Raw genomic sequence first — 19,595 nt, forward strand, 5'->3', positions numbered from 1 at the left:
CGTTGGTAAAGAGAATAACTTTTGCTCCAGCGCCAGTGAAAAAAACAACCCCCCCCCCCCCACACACACACACACACACACAAATGTCTGGTTTAATCACTGTGAAAGTTGTTGCAAGAAACGACAAAAAAAAAAAAAATGCATCAACAAGCGCTGATATGCCATTCTCGATTAATGATTAATACATGTATTGATTGGCTGTGTTTTGGGGATTAGGGCCTCTGTTTGAGTAAGGGCTCAGTGTTCCTGTGTGAGAGGTTTGGTTGAGTTCAGCTTTTTCTATGTAGATTTTTGACATAAGACTGAAGTCTCGTCCACATTCATTCACATCTGTGATCGGACACTTAATCCACTCAGAGAGGAACAAGAGATCTCAGCCTCCCATTTAGTCTTAAAATCAGTCTTTATCATCCAGAGACAATGACCCTGCTATTGACCTGTATTCTCCTGACAGTCGGATTTGTTGCTGGTAAGAAAACTTTATAACTCTAATCACCGTCTCTTGTTTATGACTCATACTGACTGGTCTGTGTTGTTCTGCAGAGTCTAAAGTAAAGCTTTTATTGTCTACTATAATGACACCACAAAAAAGATCCCTGCTTGGTAAAGATTAAAAATATCTCCTATTCTACTTAACAAAACCACCAATCATGTATGTTTAATACAGCATTTTTGTGAATACAAAAATCATTACATAGTGATTGTGTATGTATTAGGAATAATGGGCAGTCACCACAGACCAGCAGCAGCGTCTTGGTACAAAGGTTATGTGTGCTTCCTCATGCCCAAATGTTGCAGCTGGTACCACTGAGTGCCTGCAGGCAGCAGTCAGCATGTAGCCTGATTGTTGTGCTGTACTAAACAGGCTATCGCAGCCCGCTAAATGACTTCCAGCGCTCTGAGGGCAGGGAACTGGTTCCTACCCCCTGGAACTCAGCTCGAGTGCTGCTGCTACCCGGCCTCAACCTGGAGGACTGCGCCACACGCTGCTCCCACTCTCTGGACTGCAGGTATCACACACCTTTAACTACTTCACAGTTTTTTTAAGTCACTAACAAGTAATTACCCATACTTCAAAATACTTTTTCTAAACTCTTAACACAAACTCACACCTAGAAAGCACAATTGACCAAATGGTTAATTTTTTTCTCAAAAACACAATAAATTAATTAATTAAATAATTAAATTAATTAAATAATTAAATAATTAAATAAACATTTCATTTCAAAATAGAATACATTTTTTTCTGCACACACACTTTACCAAAGCACTGCATATTCGACTCAAAATGAAATTACTGTGTCAAACAATAATGCTTGTTTTCACTTCATAAGGTACATGCGGTCAATCAAAGTACACCAGGTTTCAAAATACTGGGTATTGTTGACATTATAAAAATTGCATGGACTTTTACTTTCAGTTTTACAGGTATTTGCATAAAAATTGTACACAAAATTTGGGAGCTTTATGTCCACATGTAATGTTCACATTCAAAAGCAGTCCAGTAAAGAGCAAATCAGTTTTTTTTCTTTACAGTTTTTTACAGGAGGTACAGTAAAAATACTGTTTACAATATGATAGAACAGAAGAAGCTTACAGTGAACAAAATTCCCATGAAACCCACAAGAGCATTTTGAACAAAAAAAACCCAACAAATGCAAAAAGCCCAGAAAAAAAGGGGGGGGCCTACATAAAAAAACACAAAATTACTGTCTCTAACCTCTACGATCTCTGATATCAGAACCGCTTGGTATGCTGGATCCACCCCTGTTCAGGGCCTGTTCACACTAATATATACACGTATGAATTACTAACACTAGAATGTGCCACTGATATCATTGCAGAAGGAGAAGTTTTTATTGTATCTAAGGTTTGGAATATTGTTGTTGCTATTGTGGGATGTTGTGTGTTAACATTCGTAAATTATTAAAAAAAAGATCCATAATTTTGTTGGGAGGTATAGCTTGTCTGTTAAGAAAATGAAAGCATTGTGGAAATATGTTCACTGACTGCATATTGTGTGAAAGCAACATGAAATGTGTGAATGGTACGGCCACAAAAGACCGATGCTGTGCTAATTGTGTTTAGAGTTTTGAAAATGTGACTACTGTTTGGATAAACGCTTGTAAGCGACTGAAAAAAACTGGAATATGGAGGGATTAAGAATCAGAAGGGACCCTGTCCTCTTACATAGTTTACCTGCCTTCTCTACAGTTTATTGTTATCATTAGCTGATACTCATCACATCATCATATATATACAAATGTGGAGGATCATTTTTAAATCCACCATATCGAACACATAGTGCATCATCAGGGCAGCATGAAGTTCAATGATGAGTTATTATAGTTTGTAGATTAGAGGTTTAAAAAATGGACTTTTAATGTGATTGTTAACAGTTAAGCACTTTGAAATATCTGTTGATGGGATTAAGCGCTTCATTGATAAAAGTTGGTTGGTTAAGTGAACAGCGGAATATGTCCGGTGACACAAAATATCAGAAATACCAGAAATACCTGAGTACGAATGAGATCAATAGCTTCCTTATTATCATTTGTATCTGATGTTAAAGCACACACACACACACACACACATACACACACACACACGCACACACACATACATACAGGGTGTGCTTTGTCCAAAAAAAAAACAGAAAGAAATGTTTTATTTTGTTTAACCATCAATCAATAAGCCTTATTCTTTTTTAGGTTAATGGTAGGCCGTGTGAGCCTAACTTCTGAACAGCTGAACATTTCTATTTAAAACAAACTTAAAACGACATGAAAAATTTAATTTTCTGTGGCAGCCACAATTTGGAAGATGTTCCTATTGGGCTTCAGGACTATGGATACAGGCCGATCACCCAAACATGACAAAAGGATTTAGCCTAATGCTAACGGTCTGCAAAAAGATTGTAGTCGCAAGTGGGCACAAGCCAGTGTCTTATTGTGCCGGTCCCAAGCCCAGATAAATACAGAGGATTGTATCAGGAAGGGCATCCGATGTAAAACTTTTGCCAAATCAAAGATGCGAATCAAACCTATGATTTCCATACCGGATCGGTCGAGGCCCGGGTTCACGATGACCGCCATCGGCGCTGTTGACCTACAGGGCGCTGGTGGAAATTGGACTACTGTTGGTCGAAGAAAGGAGAGGAGGAAAGTGCGTTCGCACAAAGAAAGAGAAGAGGAGCGCCAACAGTATAGAACTGAGAGTAGGGACGTTGAATGTTGGAACTATGACAGGAAAAGGTAGAGTTGGTTGACATGACGCAGAGGAGGAAGGTAGACATACTGCGTGTCCAGGAGACCAGGTGGAAAGGTAGCAAGTCGAAAAGTTTAGGAGCAGGGTTCAAGTTGTTCTATCATGGTGTAGATAGGAAGAGAAATGGAGTAGGAGTTATTTTGAAGGAGAAGTTTATTAGGAATGTCCTGGAGGTAAAAAGAGTGTCAGATAGAGTGATGAGTCTGAAGCTAGAAATAGAAGGTGTGATGTTCAATGTTGTTAGTGGGTATGCTCCACAGGTAGGATGTGAGCTGGAGGAGAAGGAGAAATTGTGGTTGGACTTTGATGAAGTGATGCAGAAAATGCCTACAAGTGAGAGAGTTGTCATTGGAGCAGACTTCAATGGAAATGTTGGTGCAGGAAACAGAGGTGATGAGGTTGTGATGGGCAGGTTTGGTATCCAGGAGAGGAATGCAGAAGGACAGATGCTGGTTGACTTTGAAAAAAGGATGGAAATGGCTATAGTGAATATTTTCTTCCAGAAGATGCAGGAACATAGGGTGACCTATAAGAGTGGTGGTAGGAGCACACAGGTAGACTACATCTTGTGTAGACGGTGTAATCTGAAGGAGATCAGTGACTGAAAAGTAGTGGTAGGCGAGAGTGTAGCCAAACAGCATAGGATGGTGGTGTGTAGGATGACTCTGGTGGTGAGGAAGATGAAGAGGGTAAAGGCAGAGCAGAAGGCGAAATGGTGGACGCTGAAGAAGGAACAATGTTGCATGACTTTTAGGAGGGAGGTGGTCTGGGTGGTCAGAAGGTGCTTCCAGATTACTGGACAACTACAGCTAATGTAATCAGGGAGACAGGAGGAGAGTACTTGGTGTGTCATCTGGAAGGAAAGTAGATAAGGAGACTTGGTGGTGGAATGAGGAGGTACAGGAGTGTATACAGAGAAAGAGGTTAGCTAAGAAGAAGTTAGACACTGAGAGGACTGAGGAGAGTAGACAAGAGTACAGGGATATGCAGCGTAAGATGAAAGTAGAGGTAGTAAAGACCAAACAAGGAGCTTATGATGACTTGTATGCTAGGCTGGACAGTAAGGAGGGAGAGACTGATCTATACCGGTTGGCAAGAGACAGAGTTGGGAAGGACATACAGCAGGTTAGGGTGATTAAGGATAGGAATGGAAGTGTATTGACAGGTCCCAGTAGTGTGATGGGAAGACGGAAAGAGTACTTTGAAGAGTTGATGAACGAGGAAAATGAGAGAGAAGAAAGAATTGAATCGAGAGGAGAGATACTGTATATTATCAGTATATTTAAGTATATCTATTTAAGTATATTTACTATCAGTATATTTAGTCAGTCATTTTCAGATTACCACCGCTATATCCACCGCAGCGGGGAGCCGGAGCCTATCTTGGCAGCATAGGGCGTGAGGCAGGGGACACTCTGGGCACGATGCCAGTGCACCATGGAGCCACACACAAAGACATACAACCATGCACACACACACTCATTCCTACAGGCAATTTGGCCGTGTTGGGAGGCGGCAGCGCTAACCAATGTGCCACCGTGCTACCAGTATATTTACTATATGAAATTTAATTGATTGGACTTTAATATTTTTTGGGAAAACTTGTTCAATCTAAAGTGCAACACAGACACTGACACACACAGACAGATTCCTGTCCTTTAATTCTCATGTCAACACCATTGGCAATAATTGTATTGTTAGCTTTTGTGTCCTATCTTCCTTGGCTGAGGAATGTGTTTAATTCCACATAATTGTTTGACTAACTGAGCCTCTTACCAACACGTGTCAAGATCATAAGTATTTGATGCTGGTTTTTTTATCTGAATTGCAACAAAAATTACTGTAATTTCTAGTTAATGAATTCCGTGATTGTTAAAATTACAAAAGTGATGCATGAAATCTGAGCAAGGACAGCTTTGACATGAAAATGTCCCTCAACACCAGAGCATTCAACTATGAGACACGTCCTGCAGTTGTCTGTAAACACCTGCCCTGGGTGGGGGATGGTAGCAATGCTGAGGTGAAGAGGAATGTAAACTGTGACCTTTATGAAAAGAAGGGTAAGATCCACCAGCAATGTTACAGAGATACTGTATGTGTGATGTTACTATGCCCGTTTCAGTAGGTTTAGTGGAAAACCTGGGTATGTTAACCCTGGAATCAGGGAAAACCAGGGTTTTCGTTCTCACAAAGGGAGGTAACTTAACCCAGAGTTAGAGCACCAACCCTGACCAGTGTCATGAGGTAAACTGAACCTCTGGGTTTGTTACCGCAGTAACAGACTCTCTGAAGCTAACCTGGTTGGAGCAGGTTTTATTCCACAAACCCAGGGTTTCCTCTGACTCCGCTCTCTTTCACCGCCTCTTTCACGCGCAGCTTCATTTCCTGGTTCTGTCGGAGAGTTTGACCGATGTAAGGGTTTATAAACAACTCCGTATTTTCGAGGTATTTTAGAGGCAAACATTCTCGTTGACGAGAATCATGTTTGTGAAGGTTCAGCAATAAATGAGAATTAAATATTTTTGTATCGCGTTCAGATGTTCTGTCATATCCAGACAGTTCCCTACATGATCGGTACTGGTTCACATCCCAATCCATCACACACACACACACATACACACACACACACACACACACACACACACACACACACACACACACACACACACACACACACACACACACACACACACACACACACATCCAAGACCTAGATGCTCACCTCTGCAACAGAGGTGCATGTAGCATTCCGCTCAGGTTATTTTTTCTTTACAAGCGGTAGTTTGCAAAGAAAAAATACTTCAGTAGAGGAAAAATGTTAATACTTCATTAGAGGATATATGTCAGACTCTGTATACTGAGAAGAGATCAAGAAGGTGGAGAACTTTAAGTACTTAGGGTCAACAGTCCAGAGCAATGGAGAGTGTGGAAAAGAGGTGAAGAAGCGTGTCCAGGCAGGATGGAATGGGTGGAGAAAAGTGTCAGGTGTGACGTGTGATGGAAGAGTTTCAGCTAAAATTAAAGGAAAGGTGTACAAAACTGTGGTGAGACCAGCGATGTTGTTTGGTCTAGAGACAGTGTCACTGAGGAAAAGACAGGAGACAGAGCTGGAGGTAACAGAGATGAAGATGCTGAGGTTCTGTCTGGGAGTGACCAGGAAGGATAGGATCAGGAATGAGTACATCAGAGGGACAGCACATGTTAGAGGTTTTGGAGATAAAGTCAGAGAGGCCAGACTGAGATGGTTTGGACATGTCCAGAGGAGAGATAGTGAATAAACTGGTAGAAGGATGCTGAGTTTTGAATTGCCAGGCAGGAGGCCTAGAGGAAGACCAAAGAGGAGGTTTATGGATGTAGTGAAAGAGGACATGAAGGTATTTGGTGTGAGAGAAGAGGATGCAGAAGACAGGGTTAGATGGAGGCAACAGATTCATTGTGGCAACCCCTCAATCAAAAGCTGAAGGGAAAAGAAGAAGATATAGATGAGACAACACAAGAGCATTATGTTGGTGATAAAATAACTGAAAAGTCAAACATCCACTATATCTACTGTACAATATCAAACATAATGAAGATAAGGAGGATCCCTAATGAGATGATGCAAAAGTCTGACCTGTGTGAACGATGTTTTTACCCTTCGTTCTCAGCTGTTGACATGTGCGTTTCTCACCTGCTGGATTGCACCTAAATAAAATAAATTAATTGACTATTATTCAAGCCATTTACCTACATAATTTTACCGTGATTGCAACGGACTACATGCAAAGTCATGCATTGACTCGAGCAGCAGTTTCTTACCAAGTCATCTCCCTCTTGTTTGCAGCTGCACCGTTGTTGCTATTTCTTTGGAAAACGATAGATAGATAGATAGATAGATAGATAGATAGATAGATAGATAGATAGATACAAACATACATACATACATACATACATACATACATACATACATACATACATACATACATACATACATACATACATACATACATACATACATACATACATACATACATACATACATACTTACTTTAATAATCCCGGAGGAAATTGCACATATCTACTGCTCAGCTAAACACCAGGAAAAAACAAAAACAAAACAGAACATACCACTAGACATACACTAATTTAACAGACACATGTAGCATTAACAGTACATATACTAAAAAAAAATTAAGATTAAAATATAAACTGTATAAATTAAAATATAAACAGTATAAAATTAAATTAAATTAAATCCATTTAACTGCGTGCTCACCTCGACACCTCCCCCCCGCTCCTCCTGAGAGAGTCATTGTACCCCCTGTCCTCAAATGTCCTCAAAGTCTTCACATGCATGAATCAAAATCTGTACTCCGACCACCAAGTGCTGCCGTGCATGTCTTGTCCATTGTCATGGTGAATAGTTGAATTAGAGCTCCATTGATGATGGCTTTTTTTAATAGTTGTCGCATTTGTTAAACTGCGGGTCAACTTACTGTGGGTTAACAAATCTAACCCTAAAAAGCCTTTGTGAAACCGAAATCCCTGTTTTTCCAAGTCCAAGGTAAGTCAACCCAGAACCACAAGTTTACCTCAGGGTTTGTTAACCCTGCCTTCTTGAAACGGGCCCTTTGTGTGAGACTTGTTTGATGTGTCTCTCTGTTTTCATGAAGTTTATGTCAGAAAGTGCATTGTGGGTAAAGGAGAAGACTACAGGGGGACAGTCTTTACCACAAGGAGTGGCCTCACCTGCCAGCAGTGGTGGTCCAAGTTTCCTCACGACCACAGGTGAGACATTCTACTCTGACCAGCGCACTGGTCTTAAATCGATAGAATACCTGTTAAGCATAGCAGACTTAAAAAACTAGTAGATAAAACAAATTTAAGGCAATATAAAGATATTAATATCCACATTGTATGAACTGTGAAGGATTTTTTTACTATTTTGTCTTCCAATTTAAGAACAGCACAAGAGGTTGATCTAACAAATATACAATCCAAAACAAAAGTTCTTAATGCCCAAAACGGTTATTGCTGAAGTTTAATTTAACTGATGTTTCACTTGCTAAAATTGGTCCAAAAAAGTAGTAAACCTCAGACAGTGATGATGGTTAACATAGAGAAGACTCAGTATCTTTCACCGATGTTAAAATGATAGATGTGATATCATTTTTTAAATCTCCAGCATTAAATGTTGTTATATAACTTAATGATTGAAAACACTGTGTCCCATATAGGGGCTCTTGTGTAATTCTGAAGAAAATGTTTAGACTCTATATTTTCAGCAGATCTATCAGCCTATTTTAGTGAATTTTTTGGTACTCTGGTCCACAAACTCCACTTCTAGCACAGGCCATGCAATTGTTAAAACAACAGGTAGCCAAGAAAGTCTTTGTGATTTTTTTTCCAGTTATTGTGTTTTCTAAAACTGGGGCTTTTGTGTATATATTTTGTGTATATTAAATCCTGTAGATCTTGACATCCGTATTAATGCTGAGAGCCAGAGCACTAACCTCAGAGACCCTGACTCTGTTTGCCTCAGGTGGACTCCAACAGCCACTAATGGTCTGGAGCTGAACTACTGCAGAAATCCAGATGGGGATCGTATTGGTCCGTGGTGCTACACCACTGACCCTGAGAGACGTTACGAAAGCTGCAACATCCCCCAGTGCAAAGATGGTACGTTCCATCCCTGGTCATTTATCCCAATGTCATGTAATACAAAAGGCACACAAATGTGAAAAGGAATTTCTTAATGTTTTTCTAGGAAGTTCATAAGCTGAACTACATAATTTTTTTACTTTATATAGGGAATTATAGGGAAAATAAAGACAAAAGTAAACATTCTAATTACTCACTCGCTTATTTAACATTTCAAATTGTGGGAAATAAAATAATTTGGTATTTGGGTACCGCGGTGCACTGGCGTCGTGCGCAGAGTGTCCCCCGCCTCACGCCCTATGCCACCGAGATAGGCTCCGGCTCCCCGTGACCCGCTGCGGCGGATATAGCGGTGGTACTCTGAAGATGACTGACTGACTGACTGGTATTTGGGTACTGGTTCTAAGCAGGTTTTAACTTCCAGATAAATCACTTTCAGATCTACAGAACCCCGTTGACCAGGAAAACTGACAGAATTCATTTAAAATAATTTATGTAGTGATGCCGATTTCACTGGAAGCTATATTTGTGGTTTTGTCTTTAGATGTGTGTATAACCTGTAATGGAGAGGATTACAGAGGGCAGGTTGACCACACCGTGAGTGGCAGAGAATGTCAGAGATGGGATCAACAGTACCCTCACCAACACATCTACCAGCCTGAGAAGTACTCGACTATTGTTTACTGTCTTGTATTTTTAGCCCAAAAAGAGTAAACTATGGAGTTGTCCTTTCTATTTTTATTCCATCTATTTTTCAGGTATCCTGATAAGAGCTTGGATGATAACTATTGCCGTAATCCTGACGCCTCTCCAGTCCCCTGGTGTTACACCACAGACACTGAGGTGGAGAGGGAGAATTGTGAGATCAGGAAGTGCAGTAAGTTTATATATATATATATATATATATATATATATATATATACACACACACACACACATATGTCCTGTATATATACTGTATATATACTGTATATATATATCACTATCAGTAACACTCATAAAATTGATTGCAATGGAATGATCGATTAATTAATAGATTTTTTTTAGAAACAGTGAGACTAGCATAAAAGCTATTTTTTTCTCCCAACAGTTCTTTTTTTTAGTTTATAGAACAAACTGAATTGATTAATCAAGAATAAAATAATGGATGCTGGACAGAAGAGTTCTATGCTGGAATGATTTGAATTTAAAAAAAACCTTTAATTATTTTTTTATTTTATATACTAATTTGATCCCCGAAGGGAAATCAAGAAAGAAAGCATACCCTAGTAAGTGGTTTATAACTCAACTTTTCTGGATCAGACCTTCTTTCCTTTTTCCTCTGCTATGCTTTTGCTGTGTTTCCTTTATAGAGGAGAAACAGACTGAATTGCTGTATGTTGATTCCTTTGGTAGAAGGAGACGCCGTGGAATTATGAAGTCTGATTAAGCTGCTGTAATTAAATTCATGAAAATCACCTTTTGGTGTTTGTGGAAATTACTTTGTAAATTGTGACACTCTACACAGTGTTCTTCTTGGACTTAAGACTATGTACAGCAGAAGTGGGTGGATAATTATTAACCATTACAAAGTGTCACAGGTTAATTAAATGGTGATTTGCATTTTTATTATTATTATTATTGTGTTTGTCTTTATATGTTAATTTTCATTAATTTTGTGCCAATTTTTACTGAGATGTAGCCTTCATGTTGAGGAGCACAACATTTAGAAACAGACAGAGAAGCACAAATAAAAAGGAAATTTAATTATGTGACTGAAGGTAAAAAATGTAAGTTGTGTTGCAATGACTTTTTGTTAGAAATAAAATGAACTTAATTAAATTTAACCATAAATTTTTTTACCAATTCATTTTTTTCCTTTTTGATGGTGGGACTTAGTTTGACATTTATTGCAATCCAAATGAAACTCTTTGAATGTAAGTAAATAAACCAGTTACACAACATGACTTCAGCAACACTGGCATTTCCACTGATGACACTGCCCAATTCAATAAGATATAATCTGGCAATGTAGTGTTGGGAGGAAAAAAAACAATTTCATGCTAGTCTCACTGTTTCTACAAAAGGAGGAAGCAATATTTTGTTTCATATGTGGTGTATTTATTCAGTATTTTTTACAGAAGGAAATTCATAGAATGCCAGAGTATGGTGAATCAGATCATATATATGAAGAATAAACTGATTGATTATCTGAACAACAAACATAGCATACATTAAATAAAACATAAAATTCCTGGTTTTAACACTTGAAATGTATTAAGTAGTTTTTCATATTTTCTTGTAGAGCACATGAATCACTCTTTTACGTTGGTGACCTTTTGCAAAGAAAATTCTTTGATCAAACAATAAAAACAATAAAATAAAATAAAACTCCTTTTCAGACATGTTTTGAGACCTGCTTAGAGTAATTAGTTGTGTCCAATCAGACATCGTTTTTACATAAACAACTCAGATTTCCTGTTTAAGTAAAATATTTCTTTGCCCTCATTGAAAAGTGCAAATTCTGTTAATATGAGTTTTATTTCAAAGGCTGCAGGAAACCAAGATGTCTCAAAATTCACTAAAAAGATAATTTGTGTTTTTTGTTTTTTTGTTCGTTTGTTTGTATTTGTGGCAGGGACCATTCATGTAAGATACATATTAATCCAAAATTGTCTTCCAGTGATTGGTTAGATCAGGTGTGACATCACAAACATTCACATAAACATGACTTTGAAAGCAACCATCAGACTGTGTATTATCCTTAAAAATACTTTGAGTGAACAAGGATTGATATACTGTATGTTCAGTTCTTTTGAAATCACACAACACAATAAAATACCTTCATCTGTGGACTCATTCTGTCATCACGCTAAATATACCTGAGAAGAGACAAAGACATTGCTCTACTCTGACTTTAATTTAACGGAACATAAATCACAAATTCTTCTCTCTTCTCCAGTGGCCAGGCATCCTGTTCACACTAATATTAACCATATTAACTAACCTCACCTCTGTGTGGTTCAGAGGTGGCCTGCAATGCTAATTATATTCCCCTTAACTTGCTCCTTTTTCCCAGCTGAGGTGCGTGTAGAGAAACGCCAGAGGTCCAGCTTCACCACCAACTGTTTCCGCGGCCGGGGGGAGGACTACCGAGGTAAAATCAACGAGACAACGTCAGGAATCCCCTGTCAGTGGTGGGACGCTCAGCAACCCCACGAGCATCCCTTCTACCCAAACACATACGAATGCAAGTAGGTGATGTAACGACACAACAGGGAATAGAGTTCAGTGAGCCTGAAAGATGACGGGGCTTTAGGGTTAATTTCTCTTCATATAGTTTGAAAGGCTCTATTTGCTACACACATGAATATTAATGTCAAGATGTCATGGTAGTGAAATGACCTGAGAACATATTTCGCTGCTGAAGGTTGACAGTAGATGATAGATGGTCAGCAGCTCCACACTAATATAGCAATACGGGTGTGAAATAAATATTAAACTACTTGGTGAGTCAGTGATCATTCAACATGCCAAAAATGATTATCTGTATTTGAATCACAACAAGTCACAACAAATACTGATTCATCTGTCTGATGTTTGGGCCTAAATAATTAGGACTGGACAGGTGCTGGTAGTCTGTGTTAAACCAACAGTGTGGAATGAATGTTTACGCAACAAACTTTTTATAAGATAATTAAGACTACTAAGTAGTTTTTTGTCAGGTAAACCCATAACCAGCGTTATTCTGTTTTTATCCTGTGTCAGTCCAGCGTGTCCACTTTGTTCCATTTGCAGTTTACTGTTTTTCTGTACCCTATTTTTATGCTGGTTTGACTCTAGTTCAATGTTTGTTTGTTTTTCAAGTATTTAGGTGGGAAAATGTGGTCAGGGTTGGCTGAATTATGAGAGGATAAAACCGAGGTACTTGTATTTTACTGTGTACTTCATCTTATTCAGGGGTTTGGAGGAGAACTACTGTCGTAACCCAGATGGGTCGGAGGCTCCCTGGTGTTTCACATCTGTCCCAGAAATGAGAACTGCTCTCTGCTTACAGATCAAACGGTGTGCAGACGACATAGAGGCTGAAGGTAAAATGTCTTCCCTCAGATTAAGCAATGGGAAAAATCACTGAGTAGCTTATCCGTCACTTGTAATGGATAAAGATGGGCCTATGTTGTAAAGGCCTTTAACAGTTTGGATGAATGGAATCATGGTTAAAGAAATGCGAACATCAAGCAGCCAAAGCCTGAGAACATTTAACCAGTCACCAATGACAGTCTCTATGTAAGTACTTTGACTAGCAATATTTTATTTATTCTATTTTATTGTTCTGTAGGCTTTAAAACCAAACCAATATTAAAACAGCTCATGTAGGTTACCACTATTCACCTGGTTATTGATGGTCACTTCAGTATCCCAGAAAAGGGGATGTTAAAATGATCGTTTTATTCACATAATTCAATAGGTAGCACAATGAAGCTGTATCACTATAGTCATGGATTTTTATTTGCTATTAAGCCCTGGTGCTAAAGCTTAGATTATTGGCCCAATTTGTGTCTGTTTATGAGTTTAGAATAAAGGTTAGCACTGTGCTAAAGGTTTTGATGCTATAGCCTTCATTGTTCTGGTGTCTGGTGACCACACTCTCCATTATCCTGTTATAGTTCATTCTGTAGATACTGGACGGGAAAAGTTATTTTGCAAGTTTGAACAATAAAATATTGATGATAAAAATACAACAGTTCATCTATTTGTATAAATAACCAGGCAAAATTTGATAAAAAGAGCACAAGTTATGTAATTATTGTATGTAATGGCTGCCATCTGTATTTTTTCACTCTGCTTTGAGGTAGGTAAACATTAAGAAGAAATAAAGAGGATATGTCCCCACTTTCTTCAATGGTAGCAGTGGCCCTGAACCAGGATGGAGAGTTTCAGTATCCAATTTGTACAGCTTTTACCTTACGCCATAATTCATCAATGTTGTGATAATAATTCCGCTTTTTCAGACTGCTACCAGGAAAATGGAAAAAACTACAGAGGCATGGTCCGCAAAACTCGTAAAGGAATCACCTGCCAGAAATGGAACGTTAATACGCCTCACCGGACAAAGTACGATCGTATAAATGTTGCAAAGATGTAGATTTTTTTTCTACTCAGTAGAGTACAATTTAGACACTTTGGGGTACATTTATGAGACCAGTTCTTTTTTTTTTATGGTCCAAAATTCACATTGCACACTATTTCAAAACAGTGTGACATTCATGCACTCGTTCTTACACTAAACGCATCACAAGGCGGACACCTTTGTCCAACACTACAATACTGAGAAATGGAGGGTTTTCTGACATTTCATTTCATTTGAAACAAATCTTTCAAGATCTCTGAATACTTCACAAAGTACAATAAATGTAGATCCTTTATGAGATACTAAAAACTTTGATGATTTCTGTTTTTTTAGGATAAACCCAAGAACACATCCTGAGGCCAATCTGACAGAGAACTACTGTCGTAACCCAGACGGGGACCAGCACGGACCCTGGTGCTACACCACCGACCCCAAAACTGAGTTTGACTACTGTGCCATCAAACAGTGTGGTACATAACTCTAGTTTCTCTGTCTACTCGAACGGAGTGGTTTGATACACTGTGTGGTCACAATTTCAACCAGCACTGTTTGTTAAAGCAAGTCAGTGATTCTACTGCCTCTTGTTGCTTCCAAACAGCTGGAGAAAAAGTGTCCAGGACTGAACCAGTAGGTTAGTAACAAAATGTACATCATGTAAAATGTTGATCTTGATAAAAATTCTTTTGATGCTTTTTCACAATATATCTTTTTTTTTTTTTTTTTTCTGCAGAGAAAGTGGAGTTTAGTGAATGTGGGAAAAGAGATGACCGTTTTCCAAGAACAAGGTTGCGAATCGTGAACGGAGTTCCTGGGAACTCGCCCTGGACAGTTAGCCTCAGAGACAGGTGAGTCTGAGAGCTGAAGACTTTTGAACTGACCATGAACAAGTTAAATACACTCTGCTGTTGTGCTGTGTATGAATTCTGACCTCTTGTGTGCAGGAAAGGAAACCATTTCTGTGGAGGATCCCTCGTAAACCCCAGATGGGTGATCAGCACCAAGCAATGTTTCTCCTCCTGGTAAACTTTATTAATTCAAAGGCTTCTAGTTGGATTTTGCAGCACAAAGTGTGTCACTGAAAATTGTGAAATGTCTGCTGCAAACAGGCAAAATCCACCAACATTCAGACAGAATTTAGAGTAAACATATTCCAAATTCATTATCATATTCTCAAAATGCTAGATCCAAAGATTTTTAACGACGCACAGACTTTTGTCTAATCCGTCACAATACCCATATTTGTAGTTTTGAGCGAAATGTCTTGAGCGTATTGAGTTTGAAGTCCCACTCTGGATGTCACCACTTTTGTGATTCCTCTACATTACCGCTAGTGGTCAGCATTTTCACTTGTACTTTGCTTTAGTAACAAGATACCTGCAAAGCAAAGGACATTCCCATTCAGTAAAACGTGTTTAGCACTTATTTTATATGTATTTAGCAGATATTAGCCTATTAAAAGGGTGAATATGGTTAATATTTTTTTTAATTAAGTATATGTGCTAAAGTACTCTATATAAATTACTTTTAAGAAAATATGAAAGCTTTTACGTTTCTTGTATTTCCATCTGTACTTGTCTACATGTGCAAACAGTTACGTGGACCTGCCGGGGTACACGGCCATGATGGGAACCCTGTTCCGGGATCCACAGGAGGGAGAGCCTGGCGTCCAAATCATTCCATTGACCAAGATTGTTTGTGGACCTTCAGAGTCGCAGCTGGTCATGCTGCAACTGGAATCGTATGTATGGTCAAGTGCTCTTAGAATGCTCATAGAATCATCAATAATTTCCATTTAACTCTACTTTCTCCAGCCCAGCCCAGTTTAATGAGCGTGTCTCTCAGATCTGCCTTCCTCCTGAACGCTATATCGTAGATGAAGGCACGTCATGTGAGATTGCAGGATGGGGTGAAACAAGAGGTAAGCGCAATCCTTTACAATTATTCAACTGGCATTGAGCGCACTTCATTTGGACTTCATTCAACCATAGTGTGCTCAATCACACTAATGAATGACTTCATTAGAAGCAGCACCTTGTTTCTGTTCTTGAAGAAATGTTATATCTCAGAAAACTATTGAGAATGTTGACAGATGATATTGTTATTTCACTTGTTAAGCATCTGCCCAGCATCCTGTTCTTTTCCCAATATATCTCACCACACTAACTAACCCAATCCTCCTTTTCACTGGCTTTCAAGGGACTGGAGATGAGACGGTCCTCAACGTTGCTCAAATACCAGTTCTTAGTAACAGGGAATGCAACAAATACTTCAGAGGTCGTGTTCGCGAGAATGAGATGTGCACAAGCTCCTTCCAGGGTGGGGTAGGCGCCTGTGAGGTATACAGTATGTCCTAGTGTGCTTCGTTTAAGAGTTTTCTTGTGCATTTTATTGATTTAAATGCAACTCTTGAGAAATGTGATGTTTTGACAAAGATGTTCATTAGCTGTCTTTTCAGGACTTAAATAAGAACAGTAACGCCACTCCCTTCAACCTGAAGCTCAAACCAGTAACCAGTTCATTTAGCTGAGCATAGTTCACTGGCTCAATAGCACGTTACTAGGTTTTGTTTAAATTATACAAATAAGAAATAGGCAAGCATGCTATCATTCTATGTCATGTTGAAATAGGTGCTTAAAGGCATATTTTCTCAACTACTCTACAGAGTCTTCTAGCTGTTTACAGTTTTAATGTTAAACGAAGGTAATTTGTTGGTTCTAGGTTATATTTAGCATGAAGACATGGGAATGGTTTTAATTGTCTCAGCAAGCCAAACAACAAGTACATTCCCCTGCTGTGCTAAGAATTAACACTTAAAAACTGCTAGCGGAGAAAAACTTTTGATTAGGGAAATTACTCAAAGAAAGAGCTGTTATACATTCCAATAAATCAAACACATTCACAATTTGGTTAATGGAGGTGGACCGGACGAGCTGTGACTGTGAGATGTTTCTAACCTCGGCAGTGACAGTCAGTCATAACAGAGACAAAAAATGACTCCAGAGTGTTGTTGCTGTGTGTCTGCAGAGAGACTACGGCGGCCCTCTGGCGTGTCAGAACAGGGACTGCTGGGTACTTGAGGGTGTGATTATCCCCATGAGGCGCTGCGGACATCAAGGTCAACCAAACATCTTCATCCGGGTCTCTGTCTATGTGGACTGGATCAAGAAGGTCATGGAGATGGCTTAGAGGCGCATACCACCATCCAACAGGGACTGATCAAACTTATCGTCAAAACCTTCAAAACCAGATATTCGCTCTGTAACCACGCACATCTCTGTCTTCTGTCTGTTTTACATAAAAAACATTAATAATACATCAAGATGTATATTCAGATTTCATTATACAACTTATAATATTACTAAATTACTGAAAGGTTTTCTTCAGCCTTTTAGTCATAATGTAATCACAAAGTAAGTACAAAACTTTTATACAACGCATCTGCTTTAAATTCATTTTTATGTGCATTTATATTTGGCAAGCATTTGCAGCCAGAATAATTTAACTTTTAAGTGCATCAGCGGGGGCGATGAACGAATTGTTTGTTGTAAGTGGCCAAAAATCTATAAGAGAAACTATTTTCACTTCCTAAACAGGATCACACGGTGTAGTAATGTAAAACAATGGAGAAAAACTATCCATAAAACATTTACAAATCTTTCGACAACATTTTTCTTTAAATCTTCATATTTAGCATTAATTTGCAGTACAGAAACATTCAATACATGATATATCACACACTTTTATAGTCAAAAGTAGTCATAAGTGTTTATTTACAATATTTGTCAGCAGTTCTCTTTTCTGGCATGAAGACACATTTAGCATTTCTGTCTGTTCTGTTTCAACGCCAGCCTATGCCTGTAGTTACAATTAAGTTTTGTGAATAATAACAAGTTTTAAAGTGTTTCTATACAGTTTATAAATTTTAAATACAGAGACTGAAGCTGTGGCAATTTTCTTTATATTTTTATCAGATACTAAAAATAAGGGAATATAAAAGTTTAGCCTCTCAGGTTCAGAGGAGAATGATTGGAGCTGAGTAACTTCCAATAACAGGGAGGTGTGGGGGGTTCACAGCACACATTCTAAGTTCTTAACATCCCCTGGAAATGCACCCTTTACCACAAAACTGTACGCCTCCCCTCCTCTCTTTGGCATTGAATGGAGCTCCGAAATACCTTCTTTGCCCCCAGCCTCTACAGAAATCCCTCCTCTGCCTGTCTTTTGATGCCTGCCCCCACCTCCAAAGACATGCCTTTGTGCCTTATGCAGAACTGTATGCGCTGCACATTCTTTCTAGTTCTATAGGCGGATTTTTGTAACCCGGTTGTGATGAGCCCACGGAATTCAGCTTAAATAAACCTCAAGATCAGAGTCCAACCGAATCTCAAACACACCAGCCTGCAGAAGGCCACTGAACTCTCTCTCACACACACAATTTTTCTCTCATGCAAACCCTCCCCCCTCTCCCTCTCTCACTTATTCCCCATTAAATCTGTGTGTTTCTGTCTCTTGCAAATGTTTGCGGCGACCTATTCTTTTGTCTGGACAATCAGATATTTTATTATTTTGACAAAAACAAGTAGCAGGACTGGGGTTCAGGAAATGTTCCGTCTTTCTAAACTCGGCAGATGTACAGTGTTTGATGAGGACAGGTTGACTGTTATTATTCTAATCCTGTTCACTGTCATTTACTAATATTTAAAGTGGGTGACTAGTCAGATATATGACTAGCAGTTCTTATTAAGTGTAGCTTCTGATAAATCTGTTATAACATTTCAATAAATAACAACAAACATACAAATAATCTGTTATTCTGTTTTATGTGTGTTAAAATAATTTTTAAAATGTTATATATATATATATATATACACACATATATATATATACATATTACAATTGTAATTTTTTAAATAAATACATATATATTTTACTAGACGGATAGATGGATGGATGGATGGATGGATGGATGGATGGATGATAGATAGATAGATAGATAGATAGATAGATAGATAGATAGATAGATAGATAGATAGATAGATAGATAGATAGATAGATAGATAGATAGATAGATAGATAGATAGATAGATAGATAGATAGATAGATAGATAATTTGTTTTGGTTTCATGTCTACACAGTTACCTGAAATTACTCCATGAACAATGCAGCATTTGGCATTCTTGGAATGTTTATTCAAGATAATTCATTCCGTGTACAAATTTCAGCAAGTTTATAAATTGGCTTCAAGAAAGAAAATATTTTAGAATTATTCAGCTAAATAGAGGTGAAGGAAAGCACTAACCTACAAGGAAAAAAAACTGGGGTACTTACTTCTACATACACTATGTTTCCCCTTTATAAGAATATATTTCAAATAGTGTTTGAAAATAGAAATGTTTTTAAAAAATGTATTTAAAAACATTTAATGTCTTTTGAATACATTTCCTCACACACACAGAATATATAAACCTTACTTGCAGCTCGTTGGCGTAACCAGAAAACTAAAAACCGTTTAATCCTCATTAACTTCAGTGTGGTTTGAGATCTGTAGGCGTTTATTTACTATGTCCTTAAATCTAGT

At 38.4% G+C, this 19,595-nt stretch overlaps 1 protein-coding gene across 1 annotated transcript; it reads left to right on the top strand.

Annotated features, from left to right (window-relative positions):
* Positions 1-258: 258 nt before the first annotated feature.
* On the top strand, positions 259-18,821 carry mst1 (macrophage stimulating 1). Its single transcript, XM_068315457.1, has 18 exons — positions 259-469; positions 866-1,010; positions 5,212-5,327; positions 7,920-8,034; positions 8,789-8,925; positions 9,452-9,572; positions 9,666-9,784; positions 11,966-12,140; positions 12,847-12,977; positions 13,899-14,001; positions 14,351-14,487; positions 14,616-14,648; positions 14,748-14,862; positions 14,959-15,036; positions 15,609-15,755; positions 15,829-15,935; positions 16,214-16,353; positions 17,042-18,821. The coding sequence occupies exons 1-18, from the start codon at positions 421-423 to the stop codon at positions 17,201-17,203; spliced, it is 2,130 nt and encodes a 709-aa protein (XP_068171558.1). The 5' UTR covers positions 259-420; the 3' UTR covers positions 17,204-18,821.
* Positions 18,822-19,595: the final 774 nt, after the last annotated feature.

Source organism: Antennarius striatus, chromosome 5, assembly GCF_040054535.1.
Source record: "Antennarius striatus isolate MH-2024 chromosome 5, ASM4005453v1, whole genome shotgun sequence".
Classification (NCBI taxonomy): domain Eukaryota; kingdom Metazoa; phylum Chordata; class Actinopteri; order Lophiiformes; family Antennariidae; genus Antennarius; species Antennarius striatus.